At 41.6% G+C, this 20,767-nt stretch overlaps 1 protein-coding gene and 1 long non-coding RNA gene across 5 annotated transcripts; both read right to left on the bottom strand.

The window, feature by feature from the left end:
* Window positions 1-1,927: 1,927 nt before the first annotated feature.
* Window positions 1,928-4,449, bottom strand: LOC115768230. The gene is made up of 4 exons (XR_004018494.1): window positions 4,351-4,449; window positions 3,097-3,289; window positions 2,856-3,011; window positions 1,928-2,792 (listed from the first exon to the last, which is right to left on the bottom strand). It is a non-coding gene; the product is annotated as an uncharacterized LOC115768230 (long non-coding RNA).
* A 551-nt stretch (window positions 4,450-5,000) lies between these two features.
* Window positions 5,001-20,721, bottom strand: LOC115768212 (rho-associated protein kinase 2). Of its 4 annotated transcripts, none has more exons than XM_030712724.1 (11): window positions 20,043-20,721; window positions 19,936-19,989; window positions 19,461-19,587; window positions 13,493-13,638; window positions 10,536-13,430; window positions 10,191-10,465; window positions 9,731-9,924; window positions 9,462-9,643; window positions 8,624-8,729; window positions 8,340-8,564; window positions 5,001-5,232 (listed from the first exon to the last, which is right to left on the bottom strand). In XM_030712724.1, exons 3-11 carry the CDS (start codon window positions 19,481-19,483, stop codon window positions 5,124-5,126), a joined length of 4,155 nt encoding a protein of 1,384 aa, XP_030568584.1. In that variant the 5' UTR covers window positions 19,484-19,587; window positions 19,936-19,989; window positions 20,043-20,721; the 3' UTR covers window positions 5,001-5,123. The 4 variants fall into 4 exon arrangements, with proteins under 4 accessions (XP_030568584.1, XP_030568586.1, XP_030568585.1 ...); XM_030712726.1 differs by having other exon boundaries at window positions 9,731-9,897; XM_030712725.1 differs by lacking the exon at window positions 5,001-5,232 and adding an exon at window positions 7,102-7,924.
* Window positions 20,722-20,767: the final 46 nt, after the last annotated feature.

The raw sequence follows: 20,767 nt of genomic DNA, 5'->3' as shown, positions 1-20,767 counted from the left end.
ATCTCTACCATCAACTGGCATTCAAACAAATTAAAAATCGATGGGTTACAAAAAGTTATTGACCAAAAAACGACAGTTTTTTATGATTTTTTTTAAATATCTCGGCCAAAAAATGTCCGATTTTGGAATTTTATACCATTTTACACTCGTAAGAATCAGCACTTTCGAATGGCATCAAAAAATTTTGAAATTTTGACCCAAATCGACAAAATAGCAAGGGGTTACATCACGTTTTTTCGCGCAATCGGGGCTCGTTCGAAAATCAAACATTTTTTGATGATTTTTTTGGAATATCTCGGCCAAATAATGTCAGATTTTGAAATTTAATGTCATTTTGGACTCGTAAGGATCAGTATTATCGATTGGCATTAAAAACATGAATATACAAAATTTAACCCAAATTGACCAAAAAAGCAAGGGGTTACATCACGTTTTTATCAAAATCGGGATAGGTTCCAAAATCAAAACTTTTTTGATGATTTTTTTTGAATATCTCGGGAAAATATGGGCTGATTTTGAAATGTTATACCTTTTTTAATTTGTACGGATCCCTATTATCAATTGGCATTCAAAGAAATTACAAATCGATGGCCTAAAAAAAGTTGTTGACCAAAAATCGATTCGTTTGTAAAGTCAACCTTTTTTGATGATTTTTTTGGAATATCTCGGCCAAAAAATGTCAGATTTTGGAATTTTATACCATTTTACACTCGTAAGAATCAGCACTATCGAATGGCATCAAAAAAATAAAAATCAAAATTTTGACCAAAATCGACAAAAAAGCAAGGGGTTACATCACGTTTTTTGTCGAAAAACGGGGTCGGTTCGAATATCAAAACTTTTTTAATGTTTTTTTGTTGGATATCTCCGGTAAATATTGTCTGATTTTGAAAAGTTATACCTTTTTAAATTCGTACGGATCTCTATAATCAATTTGCATTCAATGAAATTAAAAATCGATGGCCTAAAAAAAGGTGTTGACCAAAAAACGATTCGTTTGTCCTTTGTCCAGTAGATAGTCCTCAGCCTCCCATTGAAGAATTTACAATCGAAAGGACGATAGTCCTTCAAACAAAACAGTTTTAAGGACAATTTTGTATACTTAAATTAGGCCATAACTCGGCTGTATCCTTGCGTATTCGTATGGAGATATGTCGCTATGAAACGACATAATATCCCCAAGATCAGCCTCGGTTGGAGATATGTCGCTTTGAAACGACATAATATCCCCAAGATCAGCCTCGGTTGGAGATATGTCGCTTTGAAACGACATAATATCCCCAAGATCAGCCTCGGTTGGAGATATGTCGCTTTGAAACGACATAATATCCCCAAGATCAGCCTCGGTTGGAGATATGTCGTTTCAAAGCGACATAATATCGCCAAGATCAGCCTCGGTTGGAGATATGTCGCTTTGAAACGACATAATATCCCCAAGATCAGCCTCGGTTGGAGATATGTCGCTTTGAAACGACATAATATCCCCAAGATCAGCCTCGGTTGGAGATATGTCGTTTCAAAGCGACATAATATCGCCAAGATCAGCCTCGGATCCTATTAGACTAGCTCTTTTACTGCATACTTTTGGTATCTCGTTTCAAAACGAATTAACTACCCAAAAAATTCCTCCATGTTGAATTTAAATGTGTTTTTATCTTTTCAGACTGACAAATTAAGGACTACAATGAGCGCTAAGGACCTTCAAGAGGGACAAAGCAGATTTTTCCAGGATTTGACCTTAATTAAGCCAGATATTGTTATTTTACGTTAAAATAAGCTAAAATTTGTAATTTATGCTCGATTTGTATAGTTTTAAGAGAAATAATTAAGAAAATAGCATAAAAAACAAGAAAGTTTATAAATTTGAACATAAATAAATCAATTATTTAAAATAAACAACGAAATTCATGCTTTTTTATTAAAAAATTAAAAAATCAACGGTTTTTAGAAATCTATTGCATACCCGCGAGGGGCGTTTGTTTACAACCGGCTGGCTGCCGAGATTTTTCTGCAAATCTGCCAAAATACCAGGCGAACAGAAATGCCCAGAAGGTCGACACAGAATATTTTTATTTGAACGAAAAATTTCATAGCATACCCGAAAGGGGCACCCCAGCCGCCGGCTGGGTGCAAAATTTTTAGTGAAATTTCCGAAAAATACCAGGCAAACAGAAATGCCCAGAAGGTCGATAAAGAATATTTTTGCGGCCGAAAAAATCCATTGCATACCCTCACGGGGCGCCCTGGTCGGCGGCTACGCCCCAAATTTGCCCAAAAATTCCACTCAAATACCAGGCGAACAGAAATGCGCAGAAGGTCGCCGAGTGTTTTGAATAAAAATATTCATTGCATAGCATTAAGGGGCAGAAATGTAACTCATTTAAAATGAGTGCTGTTAAATAGTAGCTCATGTTAAATAAACGCTGTAAGCCGGTTGTTCAACAACAGCGGCAGCTGCAGCCAATGTAAAAGGGCTCCTGAAAGAAAAAGCATACATGTTTTTGGACCATATCAATGGTCCTTTAGGTTCCCAAGGACTATATCAATGGCATGGTATAACCAAGGATATGCTAGTCAACTAGCAACCATTTCGGGGGGGGGCGGCACTGTTGCTGGTGGCGGCTGTTCAAGAAATGCATGCATATTTTGGAGCCCGCTCCTACGCATTTTGCAAAAACGTTGTCCTTTAGGTTCGCTAGGACTATATCCATGTTATGGAATAACCAAGGATACATAGGTCAACTAGGTACCATGTATGATCAAATGTTGTCCATGAACGTTCGCAGATTGAGCTGAAAAATACAAAATGAAAAATATATTAGTTTTTGTCAAATACATCGATTTATCGAACATACCTTTATGGATTCCTGAGTCTTTAACATCGACAGAATTCTACAAAATATTGATTTGAGAATCGACGCAGTTTCTTTCTAAATTTGAATACAATTTTGTTTAAGGTAGCACATCCATGGCAAGGTCCTACAGGTACCAACGTTGTTGAGTGAGTTTTTCTTGAAAAGAAGAAAAAAATGAATTAGTATTTTGTAAGCTTTTTATATCGGTTAAATTAAGCCCGATTTCGGAAGGATATAGTACCTTTTGGGGTTCGTAAAAGTCTTCAAAATCCAAATACACAGGCTGCGAACTATGTTACTTAGTATCATCCAAATCGTCTGGCTGGGCGCCTTCCAAGGAGACGTAGAATTACAGGAGTCCGTATGCGAAGGCTTCATCCAATCGATCTCACAGTTCAGTTTATATAAACAACCTTGTACTATTTTATGTTCGACTTAACAGTAGAATATGTAATATTGTAAATGTTCATAATAACAGAAAAAATAAAAAAAAAAAAAGCAAAAAAAAGTAAGATCAAAAATGCAACGACGAGAATTTAGCAAACACATTGACCATGTCAATTGATACTCCCCATACAGACGCATATTAGTCCGAGAACTTGACCTTATAATACTTTCAAATGGCTTTTTACTCGACAAGGTCGGCGCACAGCAAACGAAGCGAGCAACCCAAGAACTGGAGGAGAACTGCACAAGCAAGCGCACGCATAAGTATGTGTGTGTGTAGATATGAATTGCGAAAGAACACACACACACAAACATATGCATATGCAGAGAGAATCGCCAAGTTTGTATATGTGTGTATGTATGCATGCGTATATGTGCATGCGTATGCTTGTGCATTATCTTCTTATTTAGCGAAGCAGAAAATTACAATAAAATATATGTATATGCATGTATGTATGTATGTTTGTATGTTTGTATATGTATGTATGATGCGTGTGCATATGTGCATGCGTATGCTTGTGCATTATCTTCTTATTTCGCGAAGTGAGGCGTAAATTACAATAATATATATGTATGTATATGCGTGTACATATGTTTGTACACGTATGTATGTATGTATGTATGCATGCGTATGCTTGTGCATTATCTTATTTCGCGAAGCGAGGCGAAAATTACAATAAAATATATGCACGTACATATGTTTGTATATGTATGTTTGTATATGTATGTATGTTTGTATGCATGTGTATATGTGCATGCGTATGCTTGTGCATTATCTTCTTATTAGAAAATTACAACAAAATGAGCACTAAATCGATGAACTCCTTCATATGTTGATTCCACTCTTGTCCAACTTAAGAATACGATCACTTTTATGGCTTTTAATACATGCATTCTTTTAATAATCCATTAGAGAAACTGATGGCATTTACTTGAGAATTTGCACTTGTAATTTTTGTAAAGCAGCTTTACTCGACTCTGCTGGCGTTTTAACAAAACGAAATCACGTTGCGCACAATTGCTTAATAACAATTGCGAAAACACTCACCCAAACATGTGTATGCAGGTAGAATCGCCTTATCTGCTTATCCATCAGCACATCCACAATAAACGGTATAATAAAATCATAATGGGCTCAACAAACTATCACGCACAGCACAACAACATGCCCGGTCGACTGATGGGGCCACACTGACTAGCATAAAGAAAGAAGAGCGCTCTCACGACCAGACGAGCGCATCACTGCCAGCAGTTAATGAGTGGACCAATCAGCGATCAGCACCAGACAGAATCGTGAGCGCGTGAGCGTAAGCAGCAAAACGACAGCGAACACACACACAAACTGGTGACTGCTTATCTCTGGCTTGAGCTCATCGCGGCGCATACTCACGTTTGTGCGCGCGTGTGTGCGTGTGTGTGTGTGTGTGTGCATGCTGAGCAATGTGGCGCAACGTTCTCACTCGAATTCTGATCGCTTGCTTATTTTCTGGGCGCCGGATTTTTCGTCCGCTTAAATCACTCACAATTTAACACTCTGTTAGTTTGACATCAGTATTTGATATAAACATGTTTATATTAACAGCTGTACTATAGATTTCTTAAGAGATTTATGGTATGTGCATATAATTATTGTTATTTTTTATTCAATAATTTGTTCAACATTTAATGTATTTGATTGCATTTCAATTAAATCAGACTTGATCAGAGCTAAACCTAACATGAAACTTACATTTTTGAGTACAAATTTCCAGATGTTACTCGTCATAGGAATATATATGTATGTATGTGTGTGAGATATATTTAAAGTGTGTGTTGTGTTTCTTAGTTCTTTAGTTTAAAGGCCGTTCCATGGCGTTTCCGAAAGCTGTTTAGAAGTCGATGGGTCAGCCTCCAGGTGCCCAGGGCTGGGCTGTTGCCCAGGGCTGGGCTGCTGCTTAACCAAAAATAGAGAAAACTTCATGTACGAAGTCTAAAACAAGATTGAAAGGCGTCAAGCAACAAAATGAGCTGTCTGCGGCACGCCGAAGACTGAATACCCTTGCAGACGACTAGAACACACAGATTCGATCGAATATGGAAGATATATTGTTGGATCTTAAGCAAAAAATAAATATATGGCAACTATATAGTCTGGATATGGATCGGTTTTATTCTTGACAGACAATCGCATTTGATCAAAAGGAAGGGTATTCAAAAACTGCAAGGGTATTGAAAGGAATGCAACTAAAGGCAACTACAACAAAAGTAAGCAAAACAAATGTTTTGATAATATTTGTTGTTGTTTTTTTTTTTTTAATGTACAAATTACTTTATTTACTCGTAGAGTTGCGTTCGGGCAAATCGATTGAATTTGTAAGAGACATGTAATTACTATAAATAGCATTTAACATTAATGTAAAACGACTAATAATATAATAATTAATAATAATAAAATAATAATCATAATAATAATCAAAATAAGAAAGTTCTTTGTTTTTTAGTTTCAAATGTTAAGAATGTTTTTGTATTTATGCATCAATACATTTATCGTTAGCTTGAGGCCATTTTGTAGTTTTGCTTTTCCTTTTGATTTCGTTTCATTTCGTTTCGTTTCATCCTTTTTTTTTTTAATTGTTTTTTTTTTTTTTTTTTTGCCAAATTAGATTTTTGATATAACAATTTCTAGGCACACTCCAACTACAGTCTAATAAATATATATGTTTTTTTTTGTATAAAATGAAAACATGTCCAAGACTTGAAAAAAAAATCGAATATCGCGATAAATGCATATGTTGCCACCGCCCCCCAAGCCCCCCGCCCCCTCTCCCACAACCAACCTATGCTGGTCAGTTAAAACAGTTAAAGACATGCACGCGCATACATACAAACACACACACGGAGAGAGAAACAATAATAGAGAATGCTCGAGTATCAGAGGAAGTTTCGTTAAGTTTTAAAGCGCCTGCTGCCCGTTAGATGCCGCTGCGTGGACAGATAAAAAAAAAAAAGAAGCAAACAACACACAGACACAGAGAAAATAAATACATAATTTGTTTAACTTAAAAACTAAAACATATTTGATATTTAATACTTAGATGTAGCCTTTACACAACAACTCTTGTGCCGTTCGATTTCTTGATAGTATTTTGTTTTTGTTTTTTTTTTGCATTTTTTCCATTTTTTCGTTCATAACTCGCTATCGCCCTCTCTCTCTCTCTCTCTCTCTCTCTCTCTCTTGCTTTGCGTAAGTAACGTTACGCTCCTTTGTTTTGGAAGCGTTGTTATCTAAATGGAATACAAGTGTACGATTTTTGACCAACTTTAGCTGCCATGCGACTTAAGTATTGTATATGCTTTAACATAACCTATACATATGCATATATACATGTATATATGTATAGTCTGTCTCTGTCTACTCACAACACCACACTCCACTCTCTAACGGTTTTTTCTTACATAAGAACGAAAAAAAAAAAATGGAACATTTGGCCAATGAAATACGCTACAACAATTATGCAAGGCACATACATACACAATTCTATATGTATATCGATAAAAGTACATATATATATATATATATGTATGCTATATATATATTGTATAAAATTTTTCACTCGACTCGTTGCTTAAAGTTTAACATAATTACAGCGCTTTTTTTTTTTTGTTTTACTCGTTATTGTTATCGTACTTTTGTTCTCGTTACAATTCACTCGTTACTTTGCTTAAGAACTAACAAAATGTTGGGTACCCAGACAAAATACAAAAAAAAAAATGTATACATATATATGTGAAACCCAAGCGTGTACATATATATATATATATATATATAAATGTTTAACTGTGTTTTAGTTATTCTTTTTTTTTTACATGGATAGGCAGCTACACGATACACGATGTGAGCTTTATATATGTGTATATATATATATATATAAGTACAACTAGATTACGAACCTATTGGATTATATAATAGAGAACTCAGTTATCGTTTCAGATTTCAGATTTCAGGATGTTGACGTTGCCATATTTTAGCAAAAAAACAAAAAAAAAAAAACAGATTGAAATATATTATTAAAGCGGGACTCGAACGAGTTGCGATAGTTATTATGATATTTATGGAGCTTGCTGTTTGTAAATTAATCAAAAAATATATATATATATATGTGTGTGTGTATATGGTATGTAGGATAGTGTGTAGTAGCATGTAAATAACGTTAAATTAAGTAAATCTTTTAGTTATAAGTAGTTGGTAAGTATAAACATTAGATACACAATCTTCTTGTTAAAGCAGTCGAAATACAACGTTAGAAGACAACTTTCTTTGTTTTTTTCTCTCTCTTTTTTCTTTTCCAACATTTCAGCCCAGCCACATACATTATCCAATTAATTGCTGCTCCTTCCTCCAGCTGCCTCTCCACATGCTCCCATTTCATTAGATATATATAGCTGTGTGTGTGTGTGTGTGTGTGTGTGTGTGTGTGTGTGTGTGCGCGTGTGTGCATAGTATCGTATATGCATCTGTCTCGCTCACGCTCTCGCTCTCGTTCAGCGTACCTCTTCATTGTTTCAACGAAGAGTTGGCCGGCAGCGTGGCGGAGCGCTGCACATTCGCCGCGTACGGCTTGTAGGCGGAGCGTGTCGATTGGCTGCGCCGGCCGCAACGAGCGTGTTAGATGGTATTGTTGGTGATAATGATGATGGATACGTTATTCGGCGCGAGCGTACACGTTAGGTAGTACAAGAGAGCGAGCGATTCGAACGAACGAGCGCGAGTTGTTCGAACGAACGAATACAGGAGCGAGTGGTTCGATCGAACGAGTGAGCGTACCACATAGGAGCGAGTAGTTTCGAGCAAGCGAGAAAAGAAAAATACAAGATACAAATTAGCTTAAGATTAGAAACACACAGATAGCCTTCAATTAGCAGCGATTAAGGTAATTGTTATTATCTTTTTGGCAACGTCAATTGGGTAGGGTTAAGGCTAGCTTTTCTTCATCGTATATATATCTATTTTTTTTTGTGCATGGTATTTTTTTGTTTTTGGAAGGACAGCTGCTTTACCTGGGCGATATCTTGCTGCCATCGGTGCTGTTGTTGTTGGATGAGTTCGCCTTGTATCCACTCTTTTGGATACGCTTCAAGAGGCGCGCCACCCACAGCGATTGCTCCTCGGGCGTATTGGCCAGCAGCAGCATGTCGCGTGCGCTGCGCGGATCATGATGCAGCTTGCACGGCGCCAGCGGATCATGTTTATCCACGTGCTCCTTGTGTATCTTATTGCGGCATCTACAAAAAAAACATAATGTGTCTTGGTAGAACCCTTGGTAGTTGCTGCAGATGCTTACCTCTTGCATTCGTAGGCCGCCGGCGGCTTGAACATGGACCACAGCGGCTTGGCGCATACGTCACAGAACGACGGCGTATGATACGTAATGTGCACGAACTCATGACCTAGACAGAGAAAGGCAGACGATGAGAATGAGAGAGAGACAGAGAGAGAGAGAGAGAGAGAGAGAGTGTGAGAGAGAGACAGGGAGATGGAGTAAGGAGTTAATGTTTAACGTATAGAAAGAGACATCTCCGACCCCAGAAAGTATATATATTCCTGATCAGCATCAATATCGACTCAGATATAGCTATGTTAGTCTGTCCCTCCGCCTGTCTGTTTCTATGCGAACTAGTCGCTCATGAAACTTTACAAAAGTGCCTCTTGTTGTTGCACGCAGTACATATGTCGAAACCAGCTGGATCGGACCATTATATCATATAGCTGGCATAGGAACGATCGATCGAAAATTGGTGCTTATATGAAGAGTTTTTTGTTTATCAACATAGCCTCAACAAACTCGGCATTTGTTAGTTTAACTATGCTCCTCATATGTATTTTAAATCCTAACAACATCGGACAACTATATCGTATAGCTGGCATAGGTACGATTGGTCGAAAGTTAGGTTTTTGTATGGAAAACTTATTTGTTATTCAAGATGTTTTAAAAAGGTTGATTCGGCAAGGGTATTAGATCTTCGGCGTGCCAAAGCTACCTTCTTCTTTCTGGTTAGAAAAACGAACTACTTTGAATTAAAGCTGCAAGCTGGGCTTGCGCCGCCTTTTGGCAGAACTTTTTAGAGTTTTCTTTAGACTGGGTTAAGGAACCGTTACCGATCTTTACAGTTAAGGCTTACCCTTGTGCAAAATGGTGCCGGGTCGCTCCTCATTGCTGGCATGCAGCGTCGCGTCGAGCTGTTCATCGGGACGATGGGAGGCGCCCTCGCCGGCGTACAGCAGCTGGAAGATGCGCGGAATCTCTTTGGCATCGGCGCGTATGACATCGCCTTGGGTAACGCTGCGCACGTGATAGACTTTGCTGCAAAGGTGGCATGTGAGATGGGCATGTTTAGTATCCAGAGCGAGAGAGAGAGAGAGAGAGGGAGGGAGAGATATTTCAACTAACCTCAGATCGAGTATGAGCACGGGATCTGTTGTTTTATTCTTGTCATATTCCGTATTGTAGAAGATGATTTTGCGGGACGAAACGATCACATATTGGCGCTTCCAGTTTTGGCCGCGACGGCGATTTTGCTTATTTGGAACGGAGAGCACGCCTTCGAAGACCGAGTCCTGTGTAAGTGAGAGCAGAGAGGAGTGCTGAATCAGCGAGTAGCGAGTAACAATAGAACGAGATCAAAGAGAGAGAGAGAGAGAGAGAGAGAGAGAGAAAGAGAGAGGGAGAGAGTGGGAAAGATAAAGCAAAGTGTAACGAGTAACGAGTAGCGAGTAACGAGTAGCGAGGAACAATAGAACGAGATCAGAGAGAAAGAGAAAATGAGAGAGTGGGAAAAATAAAGCAAAGTGTATGTGTGTGTGAGTTGTGTATGCGTGTGTGTGTGAGTGTGTTGCGCAGTGCAGTATACCTGACTATCCTCGGGATCATTGTCGGCAGATGAGAGGGAGGCGGTCTCGTTGAGTTTACTCTGCAGATGCTCAATTTCGGTGGCCTTGCAATCGATCTCCATGCTCATCTTCTGCTTGGCCTGCTGATCCTCGACGGCCTGCTGCTGCAGGTCCTGATATTTAAGCAGCATCTGGTTGTACTTTTCGCGCTCCTGCGACAGCTCCTGCTGCAGGCGACGCATCTCCTTCTCCTTTTTGCGCAGCTCGGCCGTGGAGCGGGCCTTGACCTTTTGCTCTGCAATTGGCAATGGATTAAAATCGATATTGAAATTTAGGATGAGAGGGAAGGGGAGGTAGATACTCACTCGGCCAGTCGGAGTCGCGCCGATTCATGACCTCGGCCAACTTGGCAACGGCGACCTGTTTGAGTAGGACCTCGTTTTTGCATTTTTCACCCAGCTTGGCGATCTCCTCATCCTTGGCGGCGCGCTGTTGCTGCAGCTCGTCGATCTGTTTCTTGTGCTGCACCAGCAGCTCGTCCCATTCGCTGGCCTTCTGCTTGAGTTTCTTGTGCAGATCCGCTTCGGTTTCTTTGAGGTTGGCCAATGCGGCCTCCTTGGCATTGATCTCGTTGCGATGCTTCATGATGAAGTCCTTCAGTTCGAGCTCCTTGATGGTCTTCTCCTTTTCCAGATCGGCGACCGTCTCCTCGGCTATGGAACGTGCCAGCGCCTCGGAATCGGCGCGCGCAACAGCCACCTGGACCTGATGCTTCAGCGAGACGCGCTCCTCCTCGAGATCCTCGATCTTGGACAAACGCTCGGCGCTCTCCTCGCGATTCTCGTTCGCCTGCGTCTTGTACAGGCGCGAGAAGCACTGTTCGGCCTCCAGCTGGGCCTGCAGCTCCCGATTATTGGCCAATGCCTCGTGATGTGTGCCCTTCAGCTGTGTCAGATCCTCCTCGAAGCGTCGCTTCGCCTCCCGTTGCGTTGCCAGCTCCTTTTGCAGTTGATTTTCGCGCGAACGCAAATGCGCCACCTCCGAGCTGTGCAGACTGAGCTCCGACAGCAGCGAATTGCGTTTGCTGTGCTCCTGATCCAGTTGCGATTGCAGCGCGGCCACCTTTTCCGATTCCTGACGGCACTCGCCCTCCAGTTTCTGGAGGCGCAACTGTATCTGGCGATAGTCAACGGACAGCATGCTCAGCTGGCGCTCCTTCTCCTGCGAGTTCTGATCGGCCTTGATCCGTGCGGACTTCTCCTCGTTGAGCTTGGACTGCAGCGCCTTGACCTCCTGCAGGTTGGCCTCCTCGCGGGAGACGAGACGCGACTTTTCCGTCTCCTGGTGGGCCTTCACCTCCTGCTGGTAGCGACCCTGGGCGGCCTTTAGCTCGAAATCGAGACTGGCATGCGTCTTCTCCAGCTCGCTGATCTTCTCGAGGAGCGTCCGGTTGTCCTCCTGCGCCTTCTGTTCGCGCAGCAGCGTCCGTTCGAGGTCATTTGTCAGCGTTTGCATTTTATTTTCGGCCTCTTTGTGCAGCTCCTTGAGCTGGGAGCGCAGCGTTTTCTCCTGCACCACCTGCGCCTGCAGTTCGGCATTCTCCTGGCCCAGTTCCTCCTTGTGCTTCTGCAGCGTCTCAATCATTTCGTCCATGTCGCGCACCTTCTCCTCGTGCGTTTTCAGCGTAAAGCCCAGTTCGGCGTTCTGTTTCTTTAGCTTTTGTGTGTTCTCCGTTTCGCTTTTGAAGCTTAGCTCCATCTCGTGCAGCTGCTTCTCCAGCGAGAGCACCTTCTCATTTATGTTGAGGTCACGCATGCGCGTCTTCTGCTCATTCTCCAGCTTACGTTGCGTCTCCACAATCAATGCCTCCGCCTTTTTGCGCAGCTCAATCTCTACCTCGACCTTCTGCATGGCAACCTTATAGTTGTGCTGTCGCAGCGCCAGATCCATTTCGTATTCGCTGGCGATGCGCTGCAGTTCCGATTCCCGTTTGCTGATCACCTCGATCTGTTGCCGCAGCCGGGTGTCCTGTTGCTCGAGCGCCTCGCAGCGGGCGCGTTCACGCTCGAGCAGCGCCTCGAAACGCTTCAGCTCATTGGAATTGGATGGGCGATGGCGATGATTGTGTCCATGATTGTTGTTCGCATTGGCGCTGCTGCTGCTGCTGCTGTTGACCGACTGTGATTCCTTGGACTCGGCGTCGACGGTGTCGCTGGACAGCAGCTGATAATCGCCCGTATAGGTGAAGCCAATGAAGGGCAAGTGATTGCCATCGAAACTCTTGGGCACCGGAAACATCTCCTCCGGCTTCTCGTCCCGTTCGATATCCTCAAAATTGCGCGTATCATCATCGGACGTCAGCTCCGGCACCACCGGCGGCACGCTCTCCCTGATATTATCAAACGACCAGGTGTCGTTGCGAAAGAACGGATGCGCCTTGATGTCCTCGATGCCATACCGACCCAGGCGCTGTGTGCGATCGGTGAGAAAGGCCCGTATCAGGGCCTTGGCATGCTCGCTTATCTCTACCTCGGCGGGAAAGCTCAGTGAGTTCTTGTGATCCATAATCTTGCCATAGGTGCCCACCAGCGAATCCGCATAGAACGGCGTCTCACCGAAGAGCATCTCGTAGAGAAAGATGCCAACCGACCACCAATCGCATTCGCGTCCATATTCGTTGTCAACGCCCTGGGATTGCAGCACCTCGGGACTGATATAGTCGGGCGTGCCGACCGCATTGCTGGACACCACCTGGCCGTTGGCGCCCATGCGCATGCAGGTGCCAAAATCGGCTAGCTTCAGATGGCCATAGCTGTCCAACAGCATGTTGTCGGGCTTGACGTCGCGATGAACGAAGCCCATGTTGTGTATGGTGTCCAGGGCGAGGACCACTTCCATTGTATAGAATATGGCCCATTTCTCTGGTATCTCATAGTCGCCCATTAGGGATACGATATCGCCGCCTGGCATAAAGTCCATTACCATATATAGATATTTGCTGTCCTGGAACGCGAAATGCAGCTGAACAATCCATTCGGAATTCGCGTGCGCCATTATGTGACGCTCCTCCCAGAAGAAGGCCGAATCCGGTCGCTTCATCATCTCGAATTTGGACAGACGCTTCATGGCATACACCTGGCTGGATGACTTGTGCCGCACCAGCTGCACCTCACCAAACGCACCAGCTCCGATCAATTTGATGAACTCGAAATCATCCACATTCATGCGCAGCTGATTAATCCGCTGCGCCAGCGGTTTATCTGCAAAGAGTTTAAGTTTTAGTTTTAAACTTAGAATATTCGGCTATTTCGACTCGACTCACATTTATAGGCATATTGCTCAATGTTCTTGAGACGCTTCAGCGAGTCGTGATCGCAGTCGCTGACCAGCGCCGATACCGTGTCCAGCAGGCAGTCCACGTTGCAGATGCTGGTCGGATCCCGCATCTCGCGCTCCAGCGCCGTCGCTCTGTGTCCATAAAAGAAAAAAGGGAGACGTTTAGTAGGAAAAATCGAATTTAACAATACAAACGCAATTGCAATGCTGTCGATAGAATTCGAAGCAGACGCGCATGAATGTCTGTTGCACATGTATACAGAAATTTTCGGAATTTGCGCTAGCTGTCTCAAACACGTGGCCACTTTTGTGGTGCTTAACCGATCTTGATAAAATGTTCAACACTAAATCTTCTCAAAGGGTCAATTGCATTTAAATTGTGGCTTATATTGCTTTATTTATTTGATATTTATATCTATGAGGTAGTAGCGGGGAGCTGGTGATAGCTATAACATGAAAGATACTTGATATATATAGATATATACTATACATAAGTAAGCATATTTTAGAAACTTTCAAATATCTAAATAAAAAACAAGTAAGAGGTTCTAGTCCGACTAGGGGATACCCTGAACCCTCTTCTTCCAACATCAAATGCATATATATATATTCTATTTTAGAATCGACATGTCAAGTTTGGTGACTCTAGCTCATATTATTTCCAAAAATTGCTCATAAAACAGGTTTTCGATATCGATTTTAATCGATTACTTGGAAACGGGGAAAGTTATTAAATATCGAAAACAAACTCCTACTGCGTCGATACAGTGTTCATATATATTCTATAATCTGTAAAACGTGATAAGTTAAACGCCAGCTCTGGCATATCAGAAGCTGCACAAGTTTTCTTTATCGATAACATGCCGCATGTCCCAAAATCGATAAATATCGATCAGCGGACTCCGTTTTTGGAGCATATCTAGTAAACTATCAGAGCTTGCAACATACACAATTCGAGAGTATTTCTCTTTTGGGTAACTGCAAATTGCAACAATTTTTCAAAACTATTTCCGCAAAGAAAAAAAAGTGTGCAATGTTGCACAGTGTTATTAGGTCATTGCCAAGATATGATAGCACACTTCCGACAAGCAAAAAAGAAAAAAAAAAAAATTATAATAAAAATCAAGCTGGCAAAAGTGTTTACACAAAAATAAGTTTCGTAATCGCAAGCAAAAACATCAGCTCCATTATTTACATAAATGATGCGGAAAAGCGCGTTCGATTACTCACATGCTTTATTGATATACTATACCCCCCCCCCCCCCCCCCCCCCCCCCATCAAACACACCCCTCTCTAGGAAAAAAAAAACAAATACACAACTGAACAGCCGCGCACAGGGAATTTAATAGACATTTTGTCGTGACTCAACACTTAACTCCGCCTCAGGCTTGCGTAGACAAATGGGCGCTACGAGCCTCAAATTAAAATAGTCTGGCAACCATTTGGCAGTCAGGCTTTCGCTGATCTGGTCAGCTGGTTACGTGCGTTGCCTGCTTATCAGCAGGCAATTGATTTTACGCTAGCCGGACGGAGGCTATGGGGTATATATATATATATATATATATATAACCTTGATTTGTAACAATAGCCGAGTCGATAAAGTACTCTCCGTTTGTCTATGTCGCAGTAGACCAGATCGCAGCACTCTATTATTTATTGTATCTATCTATATATCTATATTGAGTTCTTGTAGGCACAACTTTTAGGCATTTCAAGATTTCTTGAGCTTTAAGTTCACGAGCTTTAAACAGAGCAGAAATGTCTTAACTCTATCTGAATATGGCTTCTATATGATCAAAAGTATATACTCGAGCAATCAAGGGTATTTCAAGTTCGACATGTCGAGGTGTTTCTTCTGTTTTATTTGGCGAAAGAACTTTATTGAAAATTCGCTCAACGCAGTTGCAAACCAAAAACAACAACAACAGTTGCAATGGGAGGAGGGGGCCTTGACTTTATCGCGGCAGCAGAGCTCAACTGTTGACTTTGATAAATTGTTGAAAGTGTGTGCGTGTGTGTGTGTATGCATGTGCATGTGTGTGTGTGTGAAGCCGTTGATATGGCTTACTTATGCGACGATGCGTCGCGCTTTCTTTCGGTGCATGCGAACAGACAACAAAAATAATAGAAAGAAGAGCACATACCCAGTTGCTTATACACTAACCGATGGCATTTTGATTATGTAAAGAAATATGCCATCACAGGGAATTCAAGCAGATTTGGCTAGGCATTTTTTTTTTAACATTTTTTCAAATCTATAAAAATGATATTCATATTCTAAGCAGATTTAAAATATCTAATAAATATATATATATTATATATATTATCCATATTCGATTATGCGATGGCATTTTGATTGTGTAAAGAAATATGCCATCACAGGGGATTCAATCAGATTTGGCTAGGCATTTTCTTTAACTTTTTTTCAAATCTCTAAAAATGATGTTCATATTGTAAACAGATTTAAAATATCTACAAAATATATATATATTATGTATATTATCCATATTCGATTATGCGAGGAATCATTGTACCATTCAGATCAAAGCTTTTTTGCAAGGGTATTCCTTAGTCGACAGCAAGCTGATAACGGTTCTTGTTTCAGTTGTTGCGTTGTTTTCTGAATGAACTCGAGAACTCAAGCACACACACACACACATACGCACTTACTGTTATGCCATGCCCTACCCCCCCCCCCCCCCCCCTCTCCCTATGAGCAATGCAGAAACCAAAGAAGTTGCTTCGCTATCTCCGCAGCAAAAGCAGCTGCAAATTCATTGAAAACGCAGCACGCACACACTCTCTCTCTCTCTCTCTTTCTCTCTCTCACGCGCGCGCCGCTCACAGAAAAGTTTTGGCAAGATTGATTGACTGTTTGAATGACAGACTGAATCACTAATTGAGCAACTGTTTAACTGTTTAAGGGACTAGGAAACCAGCTGAAATAAGAGCAAAAACTTTATAAAAATTGCGCTTGTTATCAAAGTGGAAAATAAATGAATATGTATGTATATATTAAACCAAGTGCGGAAATCTAAATTAAGTGTATTATAATATTAAATGCATTCAGCAATTATTGCAACAAAACAAAGCTGAGCGAAAAAAAAACAAGGGAAGGGCTTAAGTTGAAGTTTTGGATACAAAATTATACTGTTCACATCTCGTGTACATGATGGGGCAACTAGACTAGTAGATACCCTAACTGCACACATGCAAACTCTCTTATAGATAAACCAAACTATATGCAAATAAGAATGTGATTTCTGCTTACTTAACTTTGGAGCTTATTGTCCGATCTTTATGAGAATTGAAACGCTGGAAAACGTACTGGACTTTAGCCCCCCCTTTTCCTTAATTCTCGAAGGAATGGGGGAGAAAAAAGTGAGGAGCCTAAAGTATCCATAATCTGTGCATATTATAGGAAAGTCGTCTCAAAAACTGGTACATCTAGCTCCTAAAACTCTCGAGTTATGTTGGTATATTTTTCGATATCATGAATATGTCATGTGATATCAAAGAGTTTTCAATACAATATCATAATGTGGCTGATGTAGGAGTATAGAAAACTTTAAAAATTCCTGAGCTTCGATAGTTTACGAGATCGGGTCGGGCATAAAAATTGACCAGGCCAAACTGAACGAAGGGGGAGGGGGAGGGGGGGGATATTGAAGTGTGGCGTAGAGCCGCTGACAGACGTCGCAAAATTGATACTAAAAGGTGTTTGAATTGTTGTGATTTCATCATCGCCGCTTACGGCATGACAGAAAAGCCAAAAACAAATAACAACAACAGCAACAACAACAACAACAAACTTGGAAAAGTCGAATTTTCAAAAATGCTGCGTTCAAATTGTGTGCGTGTGTTTTCTTCTTCTTCTTTTTGTATGGCGAGCAAAACGGCAATGGCAACAACAACATAATTATGAACAGCAAAGCAACTAAAATAATAATATATCTAATAAACAACAACAACAGCAACAACAACGACGACAACATTATCGTCACCTAGAGACAATATAATTGTAAATTTAATTTATGCACGCACCTAAATAACAACAAGTCTCAGCATATTTGTATTAAACGCCGTTTTCAGGCTAAACATTTATAGCTAGTTTTCAAGCTGAATTCTTTCTTTAGCATTCGCTTTTACACCAATACAAACGCGCGCGCGCACACGCACACGCACACAGGCATGCACACACACATGTGCAGCGATAGCCTAACTGTAGGTATTTGCGCTATTTCGTGCTTGTTGTTGTTGGTTTTTGCTCCTTTTTTTTTTTTTGGTATTTTTTTTGTTGTTGTGCTCATCTGGGCACACGCTATTACACGCATATTATTGTTGGGCGCGCTCGAGCAGAGCAAAGCACTATTTCACACAAAATCAAAAAGCAAATTCGAAATTCATTTCCGTGCCAATGGCAATGCGCGCGGGCGTCTCTTATTATTACCATTATGTTTATTATTATAATAAATTGCTGTTGTTGTTGTTGTTGTTGTTCGCTCTTTAATGGCCAAGTGCATTGCAATTGCCGTATCTGCTTTTGTTTATGGGCAAATGTTTTTGCCAGGCACACACACACACGCATAATTTTTAATGGCCATATGTATTTGCTGCACACACACACGCAGAGCTGCTGCGTTATATGGTTTATAAAAATTGAAGAATTTTGAATTTGCATTTTGATGCGATACGCAACGTACCGTTCCGGCTCACACAAATGCAGCGCGGCGGGCATCCAATACCACATCTCTCTCTCTCTCGCTCTTGCTCTCTCTCTCTCGATCGATAGCAATGCGGGCGCGGGGTGCGGGTGGGCCCTGCCCCTTCAGACAGACCAGACCAAGACTATACGATCTATTTACTGTACATCGATCGATATGTATGTATGTGTGTGTGTGTGTGTATATATTTGTATCGTTGTCCCACACTGTTTGCGATTTAGTTGGAAACGCGTTTCACGCACTGCGATGCGCCGCCTGCAACTGACGGACGGGCGCTTCGCGTTTTGGCCAGTTGCAACTTAGTTGTCGCTTTTTTGATTTTTATTTATTTTTTTTTTTTTGTTTATTTTTGGTTTCGTTTGCCATTTGGTTTGCTTACAAATTTTAATGCGAAAATGGCAAATTTATGAAAAGTCGCATGGCCAAAACCGTTTTGCTCACTCGCTTGTCAATTTGATTGCCGCCGTTGCCGCCGCTTTGAACATTGATTATGCTAGGTGTTTGGCACTGATGTTTTTCGTATATACCCTACACTCAGTTGCCCATGGGTATATTGCCTTGGCGTTAATCTTAACTTCTGTCTATCGGAGCACCTTTTGGCCTCTCGTCTGGCTTGGGCTAAACAAATTATTAATCGATATACATATATATCGATAGCAGCAATCGATTTGTGAACATATCTTGCAATTTGCAGAAACAATTTACTTCAAATTGATCATTTTTCGTAGAAAATCTGATGCTTTTTGACATATTTAATGAAATGGATGTGATATTGTCGCCGCTGATCACACAGGGTATCTGCTAGTTGGTCACTGTTTTTTTTGGTTGTTTTGCTAAATTTGTAAATCCTAAGTGAACAAATCTGAGCGCTCATTCAGTTTTAGACAATTAATTGAACACCAGTTGCAATTCGCGTCTCGTGTTGCGCTCTACATGTGTGTGTGTGCGTACGTCTGTGTGTGTGTGTGTACGTGTGCGAAGGTTTATTTAGCGTAACGTATACCCTGTAAGGGTTAACTAGCCACTCGATGCCCTGACAGATTTCTGTTGCCTTTCGGCTACACGACATTCCCACCTGACATGGAATAAGGACTCTTGCAACACCACGTGGAGCATGCCCGGCCCGTGCTTGGATGCAAATCGTGGTCAGCAACGGCTTTGGTACTGATCGACCCAGTTTTGAGCAGTGTATGAGAATGGGCATGTGCCTGGGCACTGTTACTACTCACCGACGCCGCCTTTCCACATCCATGCTAAACGTCCTGTCGTCTTCGGCTGCGTCCTTTTGCCAACTTCAGCATGCAATTGGGTTATGTATAACGCGCTGCCGCTCTCCTAACCTTCCCTTTAACAGCGCTGTGGGTATATTGATGCGATATGCATTAGTATATGTTTGTTGGCAAACCAAAACGAAGGCGCAATACTCTGTTCACAGTGCGAAAGGAGCTGAATGCATGTGAGGCGCACAGCGATTAACTAGCTGTCTGACAGTTTTTGTGGCTACTTTGTGGCTCGACATGAGCATGGGCTTCATTTGCCGAGAAACTATATATAATTTGTTCATACTCGAAAAGCATTTGACAACGTTAGGCATAACAATTGCAGCGCCTCAAACACAATGTGCTCAATGCGAAATGTCGAAACCAATATACACTTTTGCAGCTTGTGAACAGGGTATGTGCAATTAGCCAAGGCCTGGCTTACCTGCGGCTGTGCGCCTCCAAAAAGCAGCTTGAGTCGATGTATTTCTATTTGGCGCTGCAAAACAACAAATATATACAAATTGTTGATGTCTTAAGTGTTTAGCTTACCTGAAGGAATTATTATTAATATTACTGTTGTTGTTGTTGTTGTTGTTGTTGGTGATGAGGTCAGAAGCGTGCCAAAACCACTTGAGGATTCAAATGGTCTGTGAAAAGCGTTAGATAAATGCCTAAGCGACAGCAGGCCCTCAACGTCGGTCGCCAACGCCACATACGGGCGGACGGACGGACGGTTGGGCGGGCGAGCGGGCGGGCGGACGTGCCCAGGCAGCGCACACTTTTATGTCTTGTTTGTGGAATAGTATAGCAAATGTCCAGGTAAAATGATGGGCTCGCTCTTTGAATTGGCACTAAATTTCTAGTTGAACGAATTTGATTTTTTCTTTTCTTCTGTTGTTGTTGTTGTTATTTGTGTGTATTTAATTTTTCTCTTTGACTTTTTGGCAGCAAGTTTTGGCGAAACAAGCAGCAGCCGCAGCAGCAGCAGCAGCAGCAGCAGCGACAGCAACAGCGACAGCGACAGCAGCAGCAAATGTCGTTGTGTTTGTAAACATGCAATGTGTGGCACATCGATTGCTGTGTGCGCTGCGCGCATGCAACAGTCGCAAATTGTTGATTTATTTTGGTTTTTCTGTTTGCTTTAGCTGAACGTGGCCGAACACTTGGTTAAACGATTTTTTTGTTTTGAGGATTTTTACAGGAGACACAGAGCCCAAATCCAAATGGCAGCGTCACAGCAAATTGTTCACCTATTTACGATCACACTAAATTTT

This window comes from Drosophila novamexicana, unplaced genomic scaffold (genome assembly GCF_003285875.2).
Source record: "Drosophila novamexicana strain 15010-1031.04,08,12 unplaced genomic scaffold, DnovRS2.1 tig00001711-arrow-arrow-pilon, whole genome shotgun sequence".
Taxonomy (NCBI): Eukaryota; Metazoa; Arthropoda; class Insecta; order Diptera; family Drosophilidae; genus Drosophila; species Drosophila novamexicana.
Note: the sequence above shows the minus strand (reverse complement) of the source record. Positions and strands in the feature narration are given on the sequence as shown.

Excerpts from the sequence above, each read along its gene's own strand:
- LOC115768212 (XM_030712724.1), bottom strand. The coding sequence starts at position 19,483 with ATGGATGTGGAAAGGCGGCGTCG. Across the intron at positions 9,925-10,190 it reads ATGATCCCGAGGATAGTCAG|CACTCCTCTCTGCTCTCACT; the intron begins GTATACTGCACT and ends TCGCTGATTCAG. Across the intron at positions 5,233-8,339 it reads GGCAGCAAGATATCGCCCAG|CAGCCCAGCCCTGGGCAACA; the intron begins GTAAAGCAGCTG and ends TTGGTTAAGCAG.